Raw genomic sequence first — 13,416 nt, 5'->3', positions numbered from 1 at the left:
TCTGCTCCATGGTTCGCCATTGCGAAAGAAGCACACTCAATCCCAATCTCAGGCAGCCCTTGTACGCGTTATTTATCAAGTATCAAAATACTAAGAACAAAAGAAGCTATTGGGTTCTCCGGTCTATGAGATCTGAGCTAAGGCATATGTCGAGAGCGCCTTGTGGTATGGATACTGTCACTGAACATCCTTGGGCGAATAAGGCTCAATTAGCCATGGAAGGTTGATCCTTGGATTGTTTAGCCAGTATTTGAGTATTCACAACCACATTCATCCACTTCATTGCTCTTGACTAGATTTTTGGGGGTCTTTTTCAGCAGCTAACCTAGGAATCACATCGCTGCATTAGTCTGCTTGAGCGACTGCTCTACCGGAATGGCCTTGGAGTCTACTGCTCCTGTCGGGTGGCATGTCGTTGTGATTGGCCATGGATATGGGAATCAAAGAGTAGGAAAAAGGAATATTGGAATCCCATAAGACATACGCATGTCTCTAGTAAGAGTTTGCGGCTTTTTGGCCGTTTGAGACGACAATGCTCAGTCATGGGTATCCCAATTTCGACGACTCCATGGTTACTGGCGACATCGGAATCAACCTTGGGCTTCTGTTCCCAATGTTAGAAAAAGGCAAGCTGAAGTAGAGGCATCTCGCACAATGCCAGCGAGATAGCGGTCTAGGAAATGAGGCCTGCTGCAACCGAGTATGCTGTTCTTGACGACAAGTCGACACCAAGGCCATTCTCTGAACCTCGGAATAGGAGACTGAACCTCACAAACTGCATGGCATCGGATCAGTGGCCTGTTCTATGGGTCTTCCGGCATATAGATGCAGCTGTTGGTTTCAGGATCGTGTCAATAGGCCAGGCAATGAGATCATAGGCGAATTGTCCAGAGGGTGCCAGGAATGCTTGCTACGACAGATGGAGATTGCATACCCATTATGCCACGTTCGGCATTGTCATTAGATCCCCAAACACCTTCTTTTTGTAAAAAGGAATTTTTCATCTACCTCTTGACATATCCCTGCGTCTCGCTGACGTTTGGTCTTCGCCTCGTCTTGCAAGCAACCATATCTTTGTCGATGATGCTGGAAGAATGGTTTTCCACAGTCTGGATATTATGACTCCGCCTCACAGCCGAACGGAGATACCACCATACTAGATACGTGTCTATACGAAAGTGAATCCATCAATCGCGAGGCATGAACGGTATCAGCGGTTTGTTGTGGGAACACCTGGCCATACGCGTAAGCTTTACTGAGGTTTGAGTTTCATGTCGGCTCTGACTGTCGTCGCAGGGGTACGAGTAGACTCATGGTTGACCTCATGCTGAGAATAGCCATATGCATACCATGCTGTGTTCCCTGGGCGTACTGCTTCAGATGACATTGGAGGTGCAACCACTCATCGCCTCCGCTCTTCTGTCGCAGGGATCGTAGAACAGATGTTTGAGCATGCCGGCTGGCCCGAATCACCTGATTACGGGCTCTTCTTTGTCTGGTTTTCTTTCCATTCCATTTATGGCGTCCAGTCGGAAGCAAGCAACTCGGCTGATGCTGAGCCAGCGCACAATGCAGGGTTCTGTGTGTGACAATGGCAAGCATATCGGCTATGTTCTCGTCTCGCGTCAGCGTCTGGTCTTTATGTCGCCTCGCACCTTCATACCTGTCGCCCGTACCGTTCTATGGTCTTATTTTAGGATCTTGCCTTTCATGCTATTCATTCGGCAGACGGTCTCTGTGCGGAGACATTTCTGTGAGTGTTGGGACTCATCATGTTGGGCATTCGCATTTCGAAAGAAATCGTGTAGTCTGCTGCAACCATACCGCGCCCGCACTAGAACCCGTCTCCCACGTTGCATAAAATGCCGCTCGGGTTCGACAGGGTCGATCGGGATTGCTATGGATTTGTGTCAGTCAATCTTTCTCTGATATGTGAGCGAAGGTCTACGCATGGCTTATCTAGTGAGCTTTGTCACATCTGTGGATCACAGCAGCATTCTCCGATTCGGCCAGGTTCACATAGCATTTGCATGCTCCTTCGAACTCCTCGGTTGGGTTGCCGCCAATGCAGGTTCGCGTGAGGGTGTAAACACGTTGTCAGTCGTGCGCTCCTAGCCAGAAATGGCTATGGGTGTCCTGATCATCCGCTACGAACCTTCTGCCGTGCATTCATTGGTGTCAAAAGTGTTCCGGCACCTTTGTTACCTCGAATCGCTGTCGTTTTTACGGTTGCTTTGAAGCTATGGGAATTGAGTGCGTTGGCGGGGCTCCTGCGGAGAAAAAGCACGCGATCACGACAAGCGCTGATGTTCTCAGGACGTGAAGCTGCTACTGTCGCTAAACTGCAGAAGGTTCCCTCAGCTTCTGGAAGTCTGATAGGACTCTCAGTTGGCGATGGCTACTGTCGGACAGTCTATCGGAGTCGGGCCACTGAATGGTGTTTCTGCCAACCACTCTCGTGGATACAGACCTGGTCGAAGAGCTCTATGCCCAGAGAGTTTGGCTTACCAAATGCCATGCCAGATGCTTCGATGAGGCGCTGTGAAGGCTATGTCGGGGTCGAACAGAGATAGTTTGTTGTCCAGCCTGCTCGCCGAGGGGCTCTATCGGAGCCGCCACCTACAATGCTGATTACGAAGGAAAAGAGATGGACCCCAGTCGCCCATAGAGGCCTTCTACACCTCCGGGAGCCCTCTGCATTCTGTTTTGTCGATCGGTTGACCGCCCCGAAAATGTTGGTGGGATAGCGGTGGAGTCGCGGACGAGACTCAGGTGAAGCCGGGGTACTGGCGCTATAACCAACAACCATCAGCGTCAGAACACGCATGATGCAAAGGTCAGAGAAGACGGTATTCCGCTTTTTATGGCTGTCAACATGAGTGCGGTATCGTGCTTCCTGTCAGCAGTCCAGTAAGGGGTCAGCTTGTCGAGCGTAACAAAGAATATCGTTGCTCAAGGTTCAGCGACAGGATGAGCAAACATATCCCGCAAGCACCTCTTGGCTGCACTTCATCAAAGCCTAGAGATTATACGTGGAGAGTGGCCATATGCAGATCGAATTTGTTCATGTCACCAGAATAGGAAGCGTTCCGTTGCAGAATTGAGAGTTTGTTTTGCAATAAGCTACACATCTTCACCTGCACCGCAGGATACCTCAACCTGCGTACAGCAATTGAGACTACGGAACCACAACAACTTAGCGTTGATGAAAATTTGCTCCTACATCACGTCTACATGCAATGATACCGGTAGATGGCAAGCATCTCTCTAGGATAGAAAGCTTCGTACTCAAACGATGACGGAAATAGTCCTACCAAGATGTTGATAGCATCTGGCACCAAACAACAAACTTGGTTGCTTGCATAAGGCAGAGTATAGTCCTCGCCATTAATGATATTCATTGGTGCATACTCAAGTGAAGCCAGGGGATGCCGCTCTACCGTTTGCAATCTCTAGTACATTGCTGTTGCCCTGTCAGCCACTCACTCATCACCTCAGACCGGAGACTAAGGTCTTTTAGCTGCTATATAGGTTTAAAAAACCGTCACTATTTCCTAGGAACATGGCTAACGAAAAGATAGGAAAGGACGTAGGACTCCCTGGTCCGAACCTTTTTGCTCTAGTATATGGCTGTTTACAGAGTGAGGCTACTGCTTTCGACTCTTCTGAAAGCAAGGAGTTGGTCCTCTTTTTGCCCCTGATTTTCTACAAGTGGCCAGTAACCATGACTGTCACCACAGCCGTATTGCCTCGAAAACGGCGAATAAGGCTGCCTCTATGTTGATATTTGCTTACCCGTGTTTTTCATAATTAAACAAACTTTTTAGCAGGGAAACATAACGGAAATACCTTGGGAAGATGATTCGTAGACCCGTCAGGGAATTGATATGAACAGCTCACAAGGAAGTGCAGAACTGTGCAACTGAGAGTTTAACATTGCTTTGTTGATCAGAAATTCAAGAAAAAAACACCACAAAGGGATAGATTATGGATCTTCTGATGACCAAGGGCCACGAAAATGGTCAACAAGTGCCTGAGACCTGGCTTATAGTTTGTTTGTGAACATGTCATACTCCTACAACTTGATGGTAGTTGCAGCAGCGATGCATGCAGGAATATCATTTAGACCGGAAACGATGAAGGCAATATTTCTAGCCACTTTACGTCAGTGGGCAGGAGATATTGAGGCTGGTGCTTGTGCTGGAATGGTTTGGCGCTCACATGATGTCTCGCTTTTGCGTCAGATACATCCTGTCAGTACCAACTGTCACAGCAAGATTGCAGACAATAGAAGATGGAGTAGCTATTGATTCTGCTTTGTCAAAAATCCTTTGGATTTCACCGACTTGGATATTTGATCAATTTCCCACGTACGACTTTTCGATACTGCAATCATGTTTATTACCAAGAGAAGGACTAAGTAGATTATTCGACTTTCAATTAGCAAGACACTAAGATAATATCATCAAACTCAAATGCCACTTCTAGGAGATCGCAGAATGAGTAAAAGGGGGCAATATACAGATGTTGGTTTGTCGCGAACCTTATGGGAAACACTTATAGAGTCACAGGGTTATTATGATAGTTCACCAGCTATGCATTTTTGTTTTTATCCTACGTGGAGGCACTCTGCATCATTTTTTGCAGATAGGGTCAGTTTCTCAAGGATGGTCAAAAAGACAAAGGGGAGAAACAGGGTATAGAGGGGGATCGTTTGAAAATTGACTAGAGGTGAGGCAATCGCATAATTGGAAAATGCTTCAACTTGAGTAACTCAACGTTCCAATGCCCACGAAACAAAAGGTCTGTATTGACCTCTACAACTCCTAGATACTTTACACACTGTTGGAAATGCATCAGAAAGCATGGTGTTTGTTCAACCTCGATAATATAAGATGTGAAAATGTAAGGAAATCCAACGAGGGTGATGTTGTGGACTGCATAAAACTATGGTTGTGCTAGGTATCATCTCTTGCTATATACAATCTACAGTTTGTGATTATGGGAGGAGTATCTCTTTTGCTTCTACGCGACAAGTAAAATAAGGACGTCTATTCGCTACTATGCTTCAACGCCACCCATACAAAAGCACACCAAAACCTCATTTCCACTAGGCCGTCGGTGCCCACTTACTCTTCGCTCTGATCCTCGCACCGTAAACATAGAATAGTATCGGTACAGGGATAAACGCAACACAGATAAAAGCCAAGAGACTGGTCGCCCAGGGCACGCCCAAGTTATGATACATGGCATGTGTGAAGAGGGGGAAGAAAGCACCAGCAAACGATCTGATAAACGTATTGACCGCAATAGCGCTGTTGGAGTAGAACCCATAGCAGTCGATAAGGTAACTCATACCCTGCCAAAACGGGACCATACAGCCGAATCCGAGCAAAGCGACAGAAAGGACCTGCGGCACCCATGTAATGTTGGGGTTGCTCGTCCAAGCGAACCAGAAGAGACCAGCAGGAAGAGCAATAGCTCCGATAATCATGGGTGGGAGACGCTCCTCGGGAATTATCTTGCCGTGCTTGCGGTATGCGCGAGTGAAGTTTGTAGCGGAGCTGTATGCGATGCAGGCTGCGCCCATGAGGATCCCGACTATAAAGGCACCGAAGGGCAGCTGAGAAACGCCGAGGGACCAGCCGCGTTCTTCATAGAAGGACACGGGAAACTGTGGGTGGAATTTGAGTTTCATGTAAAATATGGGGTATCAGGTATGGGGACTTACGGCTTCGAAGAGGAGGTAGACTATGCCGTAGAGAAAACTCATGTAGGCTGTAACGAGTGCCAAGATAGGTTCTTGGGCGAACATGATAAAAGGTCGTAAAAGGTAAACATTCACGACTCGATCGAGAGTCAACTTGTTTGCGTCTGCAGCAGCATGGTATTGCTCGTTGCCTGTTTCTTCGCGTAGTCGCGCAGCACGTATCTGTAGAATCCTGGCCGCTGACGTCTCAGGGATAACAAAGAAGCCAACGAGACCAAAGAGGCCGGCCATGATAAGCGTGATCCAAGATGTCCATCTCCAACCAAGATGCGATTCAGCAATGAAGCCTCCGGCTATAGGGCCTGCTACGGGTCCTGCAAAGCCGCCAGCAGCAAAAACACAAATGGCATAAGAGCGTGGGATGGGATCCCACAGGTCGGCGAGCGCTCCACCCACGACTGCCAGCGGTGCCGAAGCAAAGAAACCCCCGAGGAAGCGGCCAACGCATACCGTCGTGATATTTTGTGCTAGAGCGACAGGAATCTGGAAGATGGCGAAGAGCGCAAAGCCAAACATGAGCGGAGTCTTGCGCCCAAGGACTTCAGACATAGGTCCGAATGCAATTGGCCCGAATACAAATCCCTAGAATGAAATCAGCTACGGGTAAATGCAGGTGAAATGGTTGGACACACAAGAACGAAAAGCGCTACACCTAACGTAGCAGTGACGATCTTGACGTTGAATTTTTGTTGTACAACGCCCAGGTTTACGCTGAAGATTGAACTGGCAAATGTGACTGTAAACACCATGAGACCCATTGCAATCGTTATTGCCCATCTTCGTTTCGGAGTCCAGTTTTTAGGATTGTCGGGATCATTGGGACCATCGAACTCGACGAAGAACTGGTCTTTCTTTTCTGATGTCGTGGGCGCAATGTCTGTTGGTCCTTTCTCGGGGTCTGTAGAGGCGTCATTTTGGCTCTTTTCCCAGTCCCTGTCCCCTGATGGTATTTCTTTGTTATCGAGTAGCAGACCAGGCGGTGCCACAGGCGCTGGTACAGGCTCCGTAGTCGTGGTGTGATCAACCATCGCAAGGGAAGGAAGCAAGGACGTCGTAAGGAGGTTCAACTGCACTGCTTTGGAAGCGGTAATGAGCCGCCCAGGATACTTATAGCCGCATCACATGTCGTTTGATGTATCTCGTTATTCCCGGACTTTGAGTGGACTTACGCCCTTCTTCCACGACGATCCCTGCCACCGCTCTCAGACCTGCATCCAAACGCCGGACCTCGCTCCCTTGCTTTACCGAGCCAATTATTCAGCACTACACCTGTCGTAAATTAACGGAACTAAGAGCTATAGGCGTTTGACGAAGCAGTACTAAACATTGAAGGTGTTTACCTTATGTGGTCAAAGCATGCAAAGGACGTCATCGTCTTATCCGCGTGGCGCCCCTGCAGCTGATTAGCGTAAGAAAGTATAGTAGAGCTGCTACAACTCCGAGAAATCCCCAAGAACTCCGTTGTGTAACATCTTTCCCATGCCTTTGTCTTCTGTAATGTTGAAAGAGTGCTTATTAGTACAGGTTCGTCGACCGATGACATTGTAGCATGATGCTCCTGTTGTTGACCTTGTAGAACTTGGTCCTGGAGATTGATACGAAGCAAGCCTCTTGCGTCTTCGACAAAGGAAGTTTGCTGTTTCCTGCAGAAAACGGTAAAAGAGATATATGTAGTCATCATCGATATCTCAAATGCACGTGCTTCATTGTCAGAAAGGATATATCTTTACATTTTCTACTTAGGGCTTGCGGCTGTAGCTACAAGGTCTCAGGACCTGCATAGAAACATGGAATACATCAGCTTTTTAAAACCATTGCCATAGACTGTTCAAGACTATTGCATGATGCACTCTAAAGCACTCGTTGACTACTAATTACATTCCATCAAGCAGCTAACACCAACTCACACTACACTCCTACTTAGTTCCACCCAATCCAACTCTTACTCATGACACGCCAAACTCGTACCTCACCAGACCTCAAATCCCCCATCCTGAAGCTCTCAGGCTTGACTTTCTTGTGCTCACGTCCTTGTTCCCACGCTCGCACCTTTTTCTTACTGCCATCCCATTCCAACACCACACCCACGTGATCGGGCTTACCAACATCCATGCTGTATTTGCCATGCATAGGTCCAACCTTGCCTTGGAACTTAGCGTTACGGAAGCTGATAATATCACCAGGGCGTATCTCGTCAAACGATAGCGTTGATGCATTAGCCAGGTTGGCATAAACCAGCGCACCGTATGAGCGGGTCGAGACGGGTGGAAGGGCGTCACCAAAAGGCTTGAGCAGTTCTTCAACAAGAACATAAGGTGAACCATTCCCGACGACTGTGTTTTGCTTGGATTCGATAGCCTTGGCAATCTGTCGGCCAAACTGTTCGTAAGCATTCTCCAACTGATCCGGACGCAGACGGGGAGGTGGTGGTTCCTTGTGCTGTTCGAGTTCAACGTCAGAGACGTTGTTGGCCTCGAAGCGGGCAGAGATGATTGTTTGTGAGTAGTCAAGGTAAAGCACCTTGATCAACCTCTCCACAGTGTTGCCAGACTGCGACTCTTTCCGATCTATCATTACATCCTTACGGCCCTGTAGCGATGGAGGAAGTAGGTTAGGTTGAGTCCACCAATGGGAAGTAGCTCCAAGGTCGAGTTCTTCGGCGATAAAGTCCTGATGTTGCATTGGACCCGAACGAAGCTGATCCATAGACTGTCGTGTAGCCATCATATGACTCGCGTCAAACGACTTCCGATTTGGTAATGGTCGAGACTGTGCGTCCATAGGCGCCATCTGTGGAGATTGGAACTCTTTTGGCTGAGGAGGCGGCGGGGGCGGGGCAGCTCTTTCTTGAGGCGGAAAAGGCGGTGCTTGTTGCTGGGGAAGAGGTGGAGGAGCATGCTGGTGCGGTGGAGCATGGGGTGGTGGAGGTGGTGGCCGATCATGAGATTTTCGAGGTTGAGGTGAAGAGTACAGATCGTCTTCTTCCTCAGACTCAGCTGTTTGATTAGGCATAGAAGGAGGAACAGATGGCGGCAGGGGTGGTGGAGGACGACTCTGTGGAGGGAATGGTTGACTTGGTGGAGGTGGCGGCGGAACTCCTCTAGGTGCAGGCGATGCAGTGAGTGAGGGAGGGCCGTTGTACTTGAAGGGGTCATATTCATCCTCCTCCTCCACTGGTTGGGTGTTACGATTCGGCGGCGGTCCAGGTGGTAGCAGGGGAGCGCGAGGCGCGTCTAATGATGATCGAGGCGGCTGTTGGGGCGGAGGGGGCGGCACCGTACGATTGACAGGAGGTACAGGTGGCATACCCTGAGGTATTAATGGCGATCGTCCTGGTGTAGGCTCATCTGATATAATGTCCTCTTCGACACTTGAGCTTTTAGCATGTGACTTCAAAGCATCTTTGTGCGTTGCCTCGGGGGCCATGTCTGTATCGTAATCTCCCTCATAGTCTGTCTCTCCCTCAGTACGATCGATCTTTCTTTGGAGGGGATCCCCATGGCGGGAGGGGGGCGCTGAAGTTGGCGGCGGTGGCGGCGGTGGCCGGCTTGCTATTGAGGGCGGAGGGCCTGTTGGAGGAAGTGGCGGTGCACGCCTTTCGGACGAATCGCTCTGCTGCTCGCCAGTTGCAAAGTAGGAGACACGCTTTGAAGATGGCGACTGGACAGAAGCAGATGGCGTGTTAGCTGCATCTGTCAACTCGTCGCCAGACTCAGAGCCAGGTCCTGGGGACATGACCTGTGGCGGCGGCGGTGGGATAGGGCGGGCTACAGATTGTTAGAATGAGTCTAGATTTGGTAGTGGTATGGCTTACATGCTGATGGAACTGGCGGAGGAGCAGGTCGTTCTACAGGGGGTTAGACTTGCAGCAGAGGGGTTGGTATAGATACAGAGCTCAATGTACACACATACTAGACACGCATACAGTCATGACATATTCCGAAAAACCGTCACAAGTGACATACGTCTTTGACAGTGTCTCGGAAAACGGCAGCTGAAGGTAGTCTTGGCTATGGTGCACGAAGGCCGGAATCGGTTTGCGAGGAATCAACAACTTACTGTCTGATGGAACAGGCGGGGGTTGATCGCCTGTAGGTGTGGGCTGGGAAACGACATCTTCGACGTCAGGTACCTCATCTGGTGCATGAGAGCTCGTGACTGTCTGTGGAGCCTCTTCTTCCTTTTCTACTGAAAGCGAGCGGTCATCCTGTTCCTTACTCTGGCCCTGTGGCAATGGGGGAATGCGGAACATGGGCACCGGCTGCTGGGGCGACGTGTATCCCTCTGATTCCTCTGCCTTTTTTTCCATGATTGGCTTCTTTTTGGCAGGTTTGGGGGGCTTTGGAGGAAGAGCTCCCATGGGCATACCGCCAAACATACCGGGCATGCCCATGCCACCACTCATCTTGGCCATACGCTGGCGTAGCTCCAACTTTCGTCTTGTTTCAGCATCCAACTCATCTTCCTCTTCCTCCTCATCTTCTTCGATAGCGTCTTGCTCGTCGCCAACATCGGGCTGTTGCGCCGGCGCATCAGCAGCTCTGGGCGCTGGTGGAGGTGCTTGCCTGCTCTTCGGTCGGTCCTCGTCGTCTTCGACACTCGTAGACTCAGCCCCAGCATCCTCCGTATCACCAGCGCCTGATTGATCGGCGTCATTCTCACTGACAAGCTCGCGATTGCGAGCCTGTGCATCGGGCGACTTGACGTCTTGTGATGTGCGAGGACGGGCCTGGTCTACGGAGACCCGAGGCTTAGAGGTTCCGCTTCCGACCCGTTCCAAGCCAGTGTCTTCGCTATCATCAGCCTGGGACTCTTGGGGCTCGGTTCTCTTCGCGACCGGTGGCCGCTTAGGCTTCTCCTTGAGCATTGCAGCAGCCCTTTCCGCCTGTTCTTGCTGTTGTTTCTGGAGAAGGGCAATCCTTTCCTTCAAGCTGACCTTGGGCTGTTGCTCTTCCTCACCCTCGTTTGAATTTGGAGCATTGTGGCCAACAAGCCCAGCACGCTCGGCATCTTCGCGGTCCCGTGCCTGGCGCTCTGCGATTTCTGGATCTTCTTCACGGCGGTACGTCTTGATTGGCGGGGCTTCGCGAGCAGGAGGAACATATGCATTACGACTCGGCGGAGGAGCGACAAAAGGCTTCTTAATGAAGTTGGTGGGTGCACCGCCAGATGGCTTGAATGGCTGAATTGGGGCAGCAGCTGGAGCATTGAAGGCAGCGATGCGGTCCCGGAAGGCATTGGACTTTGCCGCAATGGGCGGCGGGGGCTTTTTGGCGGGAGCAGCAGGTTTCGACGTTTCAGGCTGCGATTGAGGAAGCTCTGGAGCTTTTGCACTGGATACAGAGGGAGGCGACATGGGCGACATTGGCAGAGGAGTGTTTTTGGCGATAGCGGGGACCTCTACTGGAGGCAGCTGAGGCTTGGGCGGCTCAGGCTCAGGCTCCTCGGGTTGAGCTGGCTCAGGCTCCTGCTGAGGCAGCTGGGGCATGCGGGGAGCTTCCTGTGCGGCTGGTGGCTCCAATGGCTTGTAACGTGAGGCCCGGTTGGGGCGTGGCGGCGGCTCTGGCTCGTAGCGCTCGACGAAATTGCGAGGGAAGAGGCCATCGTGCTTAGTGCCGCCATTGTCTGTGTACTCGCCGACATACCAGTCGGCGCCCTCCTCCTCGGTAACAGTGATGACCTGGCCGACCTTGAAGTCGAGGTCGTCCTCGTGGGGAGACGAGTAGTCGTACACGGCCTTGACCTTGTACATGGCGGCAAGCTGTGGTGGAGCAGCAGCAGCAGCTGATGGAAGAGCTCGGGCAGTTGTAGGAGGGCTCGCTAGGCTACTGTGATAGCTGCGGACCCTGCCACGGGGAGAGACGAGAAAAAAAGAGCTTCAGCTGGATTGGGAGGAGGAGGAGCAGAAGCAGGAGGGAGGAGGTCTAGGGCGAGTGCACGGGGCGGGTCGTCTTGGTGTAGCTACAATGGCGCGGTGTCAGGCAGCGAAGGACAGCGGGAGGCGCGGAAGAACAAGGGCAGCGTACCATTCGGCGTGGGTAGCCATACAGCAGTGAGGCGAGAGGCGAGAGGGAGAGCGAGGGGGGCAATGAATGGGGGCAACGATGGGGGCGGCGGCCGGCAAGAGCCTCGTGGGGACAGACGGACAGTGTGGTGACGAAGCTCAAAACAGCCCCGCGCGCTGCCCGACGCCCAGCTTGGCGGTTGGCCGCGACGCTCCACTTGGACTGATGTATCTCCTAACACCCGCCGATCCTACGTACCATCACCGCTCTGACTGCTGCTGTTACTTCTGCTTCTGCCATCACCACCGAGTGGACTGGACTGGACATGCCCCCCAAGTCCATCCTCAAGAAGACGCCGACTGTGGCTGCCAATGCCCCTCCCACAACCGCCGCCGCCGCCAAAACAGTCAACCCGCGCCATCTCGCAGTCGCCCGCCACCATGCCTCCGTGCTCGAGGACCGCAAGCGCGTCGAGGCAGAGGTCCTGCAGGCCGTCATGACGCTGATGGATTTCCCCTCGTCGCCAGACGCCGATGCAAAGCGGCCCACGCCCGCGGACGCCCGCTTCTTCCAGACGGCAGTCATCTCCTTCCAGCCCGCCGACTACGACGCCCTGATCGAGGAGCGCAACATTGCCGACAAGTGCGGCTATGCCCTGTGCCCCCGCCCCAAGAGCAAGGCTCGCTCAACCGCCAAGAAGCAGTTTGTCGACACAGAGGACGGCGTGCAGATTGTCGACCGCAAGGTGCTCGAGGTGTGGTGCTCCGATGACTGCGCGCGCCGGGCCCTCTATGTCAAAGTCCAGCTGAGCGAGGAGCCCGCCTGGCTGCGGCACGGCGGGTACGGCGACAAGATTGAACTCATGGTGGAAAACGAAGAGGAGCACCGTGTTGCCCTGCCCCTACGGCCGAAGCAGCCAGTCGCCTCCACCAAGGATCAGGATGAAGCCGACGACGTGGATGCAGCCTGGGCCGCCCGTGAAAATGCCATGGCCGACCTGGCTCTCGAGCGAGGAGAAAAGCCGGGCCAGGTTACCAAGGCGAACAGCGACCTCGTCCAAGACCAGATCCTCGAGCGGCCTCTGAACAATGCGCCCCCACAACCGCCCTCGCTTCCCACGCAGACATCTGACCACACCATGGCCATTGAAGGCCACGTTCCGCGCATCAACAGAAAAGACAAAGATGACGATAAAGATGAAGATGAAGATGACCCACAGGACTGGGAAAAGCACCTACCAGGATGATTGAACGACCTAATCGCCTGGTGTTTTTTTTCTCGCCCCCAGCCATAAACAAACTAGTACTAGGCTTCAATGCCAGTGCTACAGCCCCGTGCTTGATCTTTGCCTCTAGCCATTGACCCACAACACAGCATACCATGGATCTATATTTCATCACTGCCCATGACGGTAAAAATTGTGAATCTGCATGCTGCTTAGAAGCACACCACATCTTAGAGACTGCGTGGTAACGACAGGCTTGTCACTTCGATATAATTATAACATGACCTTGCTAGCAGTACAAGTCGCACAAGGCTTTATCGGGGAGAAATTCAAGTAGTATGGTAGATGATTTTCATCTGAGAATCACCAAATAATAATAGTTAGAAATAGCACACCGTATAACTCTCATCTGTGCG

General features: G+C 51.7%; 3 protein-coding genes across 3 annotated transcripts; 1 reads left to right on the top strand and 2 right to left on the bottom strand.

The window, feature by feature from the left end:
• Nucleotides 1-4,922: 4,922 nt before the first annotated feature.
• Nucleotides 4,923-6,843, bottom strand: COCSADRAFT_115555 (uncharacterized protein). Its single transcript, XM_007701086.1, has 3 exons — nucleotides 6,403-6,843; nucleotides 5,732-6,352; nucleotides 4,923-5,674 (listed from the first exon to the last, which is right to left on the bottom strand). The coding sequence occupies exons 1-3, from the start codon at nucleotides 6,796-6,798 to the stop codon at nucleotides 5,111-5,113; spliced, it is 1,581 nt and encodes a 526-aa protein (XP_007699276.1). The 5' UTR covers nucleotides 6,799-6,843; the 3' UTR covers nucleotides 4,923-5,110.
• A 635-nt stretch (nucleotides 6,844-7,478) lies between these two features.
• Nucleotides 7,479-11,854, bottom strand: COCSADRAFT_36044 (uncharacterized protein). Its single transcript, XM_007700893.1, has 3 exons — nucleotides 9,830-11,854; nucleotides 9,585-9,617; nucleotides 7,479-9,537 (listed from the first exon to the last, which is right to left on the bottom strand). Exons 1-3 carry the CDS (start codon nucleotides 11,520-11,522, stop codon nucleotides 7,691-7,693), a joined length of 3,573 nt encoding a protein of 1,190 aa, XP_007699083.1. The 5' UTR covers nucleotides 11,523-11,854; the 3' UTR covers nucleotides 7,479-7,690.
• A 140-nt stretch (nucleotides 11,855-11,994) lies between these two features.
• On the top strand, nucleotides 11,995-13,403 carry COCSADRAFT_36043 (uncharacterized protein). Its single transcript, XM_007700892.1, has one exon. The coding sequence runs from the start codon at nucleotides 12,101-12,103 to the stop codon at nucleotides 13,019-13,021; it is 921 nt and encodes a 306-aa protein (XP_007699082.1). The 5' UTR covers nucleotides 11,995-12,100; the 3' UTR covers nucleotides 13,022-13,403.
• The last annotated feature ends 13 nt before the right edge of the window (nucleotides 13,404-13,416 follow it).

Source organism: Bipolaris sorokiniana (genome assembly GCF_000338995.1).
Source record: "Bipolaris sorokiniana ND90Pr unplaced genomic scaffold COCSAscaffold_6, whole genome shotgun sequence".
Classification (NCBI taxonomy): domain Eukaryota; kingdom Fungi; phylum Ascomycota; class Dothideomycetes; order Pleosporales; family Pleosporaceae; genus Bipolaris; species Bipolaris sorokiniana.
The sequence above is the reverse complement of the archived record's forward strand: the minus strand, read 5'-3'. Positions and strand labels throughout refer to the sequence as shown.

Excerpts from the sequence above, each read along its gene's own strand:
- COCSADRAFT_115555 (XM_007701086.1), bottom strand. The coding sequence starts at position 6,798 with ATGGTTGATCACACCACGACTACGGAGCCTGTACCAGCGCCTGTGGCA. Across the intron at positions 6,353-6,402 it reads GTGTAGCGCTTTTCGTTCTT|GGATTTGTATTCGGGCCAAT; the intron begins GTGTGTCCAACC and ends ATTTCATTCTAG. Across the intron at positions 5,675-5,731 it reads TCTACCTCCTCTTCGAAGCC|TTTCCCGTGTCCTTCTATGA; the intron begins GTAAGTCCCCAT and ends TTCCACCCACAG.
- COCSADRAFT_36044 (XM_007700893.1), bottom strand. The coding sequence starts at position 11,522 with ATGTACAAGGTCAAGGCCGTGTACGACTACTCGTCTCCCCACGAGGAC. Across the intron at positions 9,618-9,829 it reads CCCGCCTGTTCCATCAGACA|AACGACCTGCTCCTCCGCCA; the intron begins GTAAGTTGTTGA and ends AACCCCCTGTAG. Across the intron at positions 9,538-9,584 it reads TCCGCCAGTTCCATCAGCAT|CCCGCCCTATCCCACCGCCG; the intron begins GTAAGCCATACC and ends AACAATCTGTAG.
- COCSADRAFT_36043 (XM_007700892.1), top strand. The coding sequence starts at position 12,101 with ATGCCCCCCAAGTCCATCCTCAAGAAGACGCCGACTGTGGCTGCCAAT.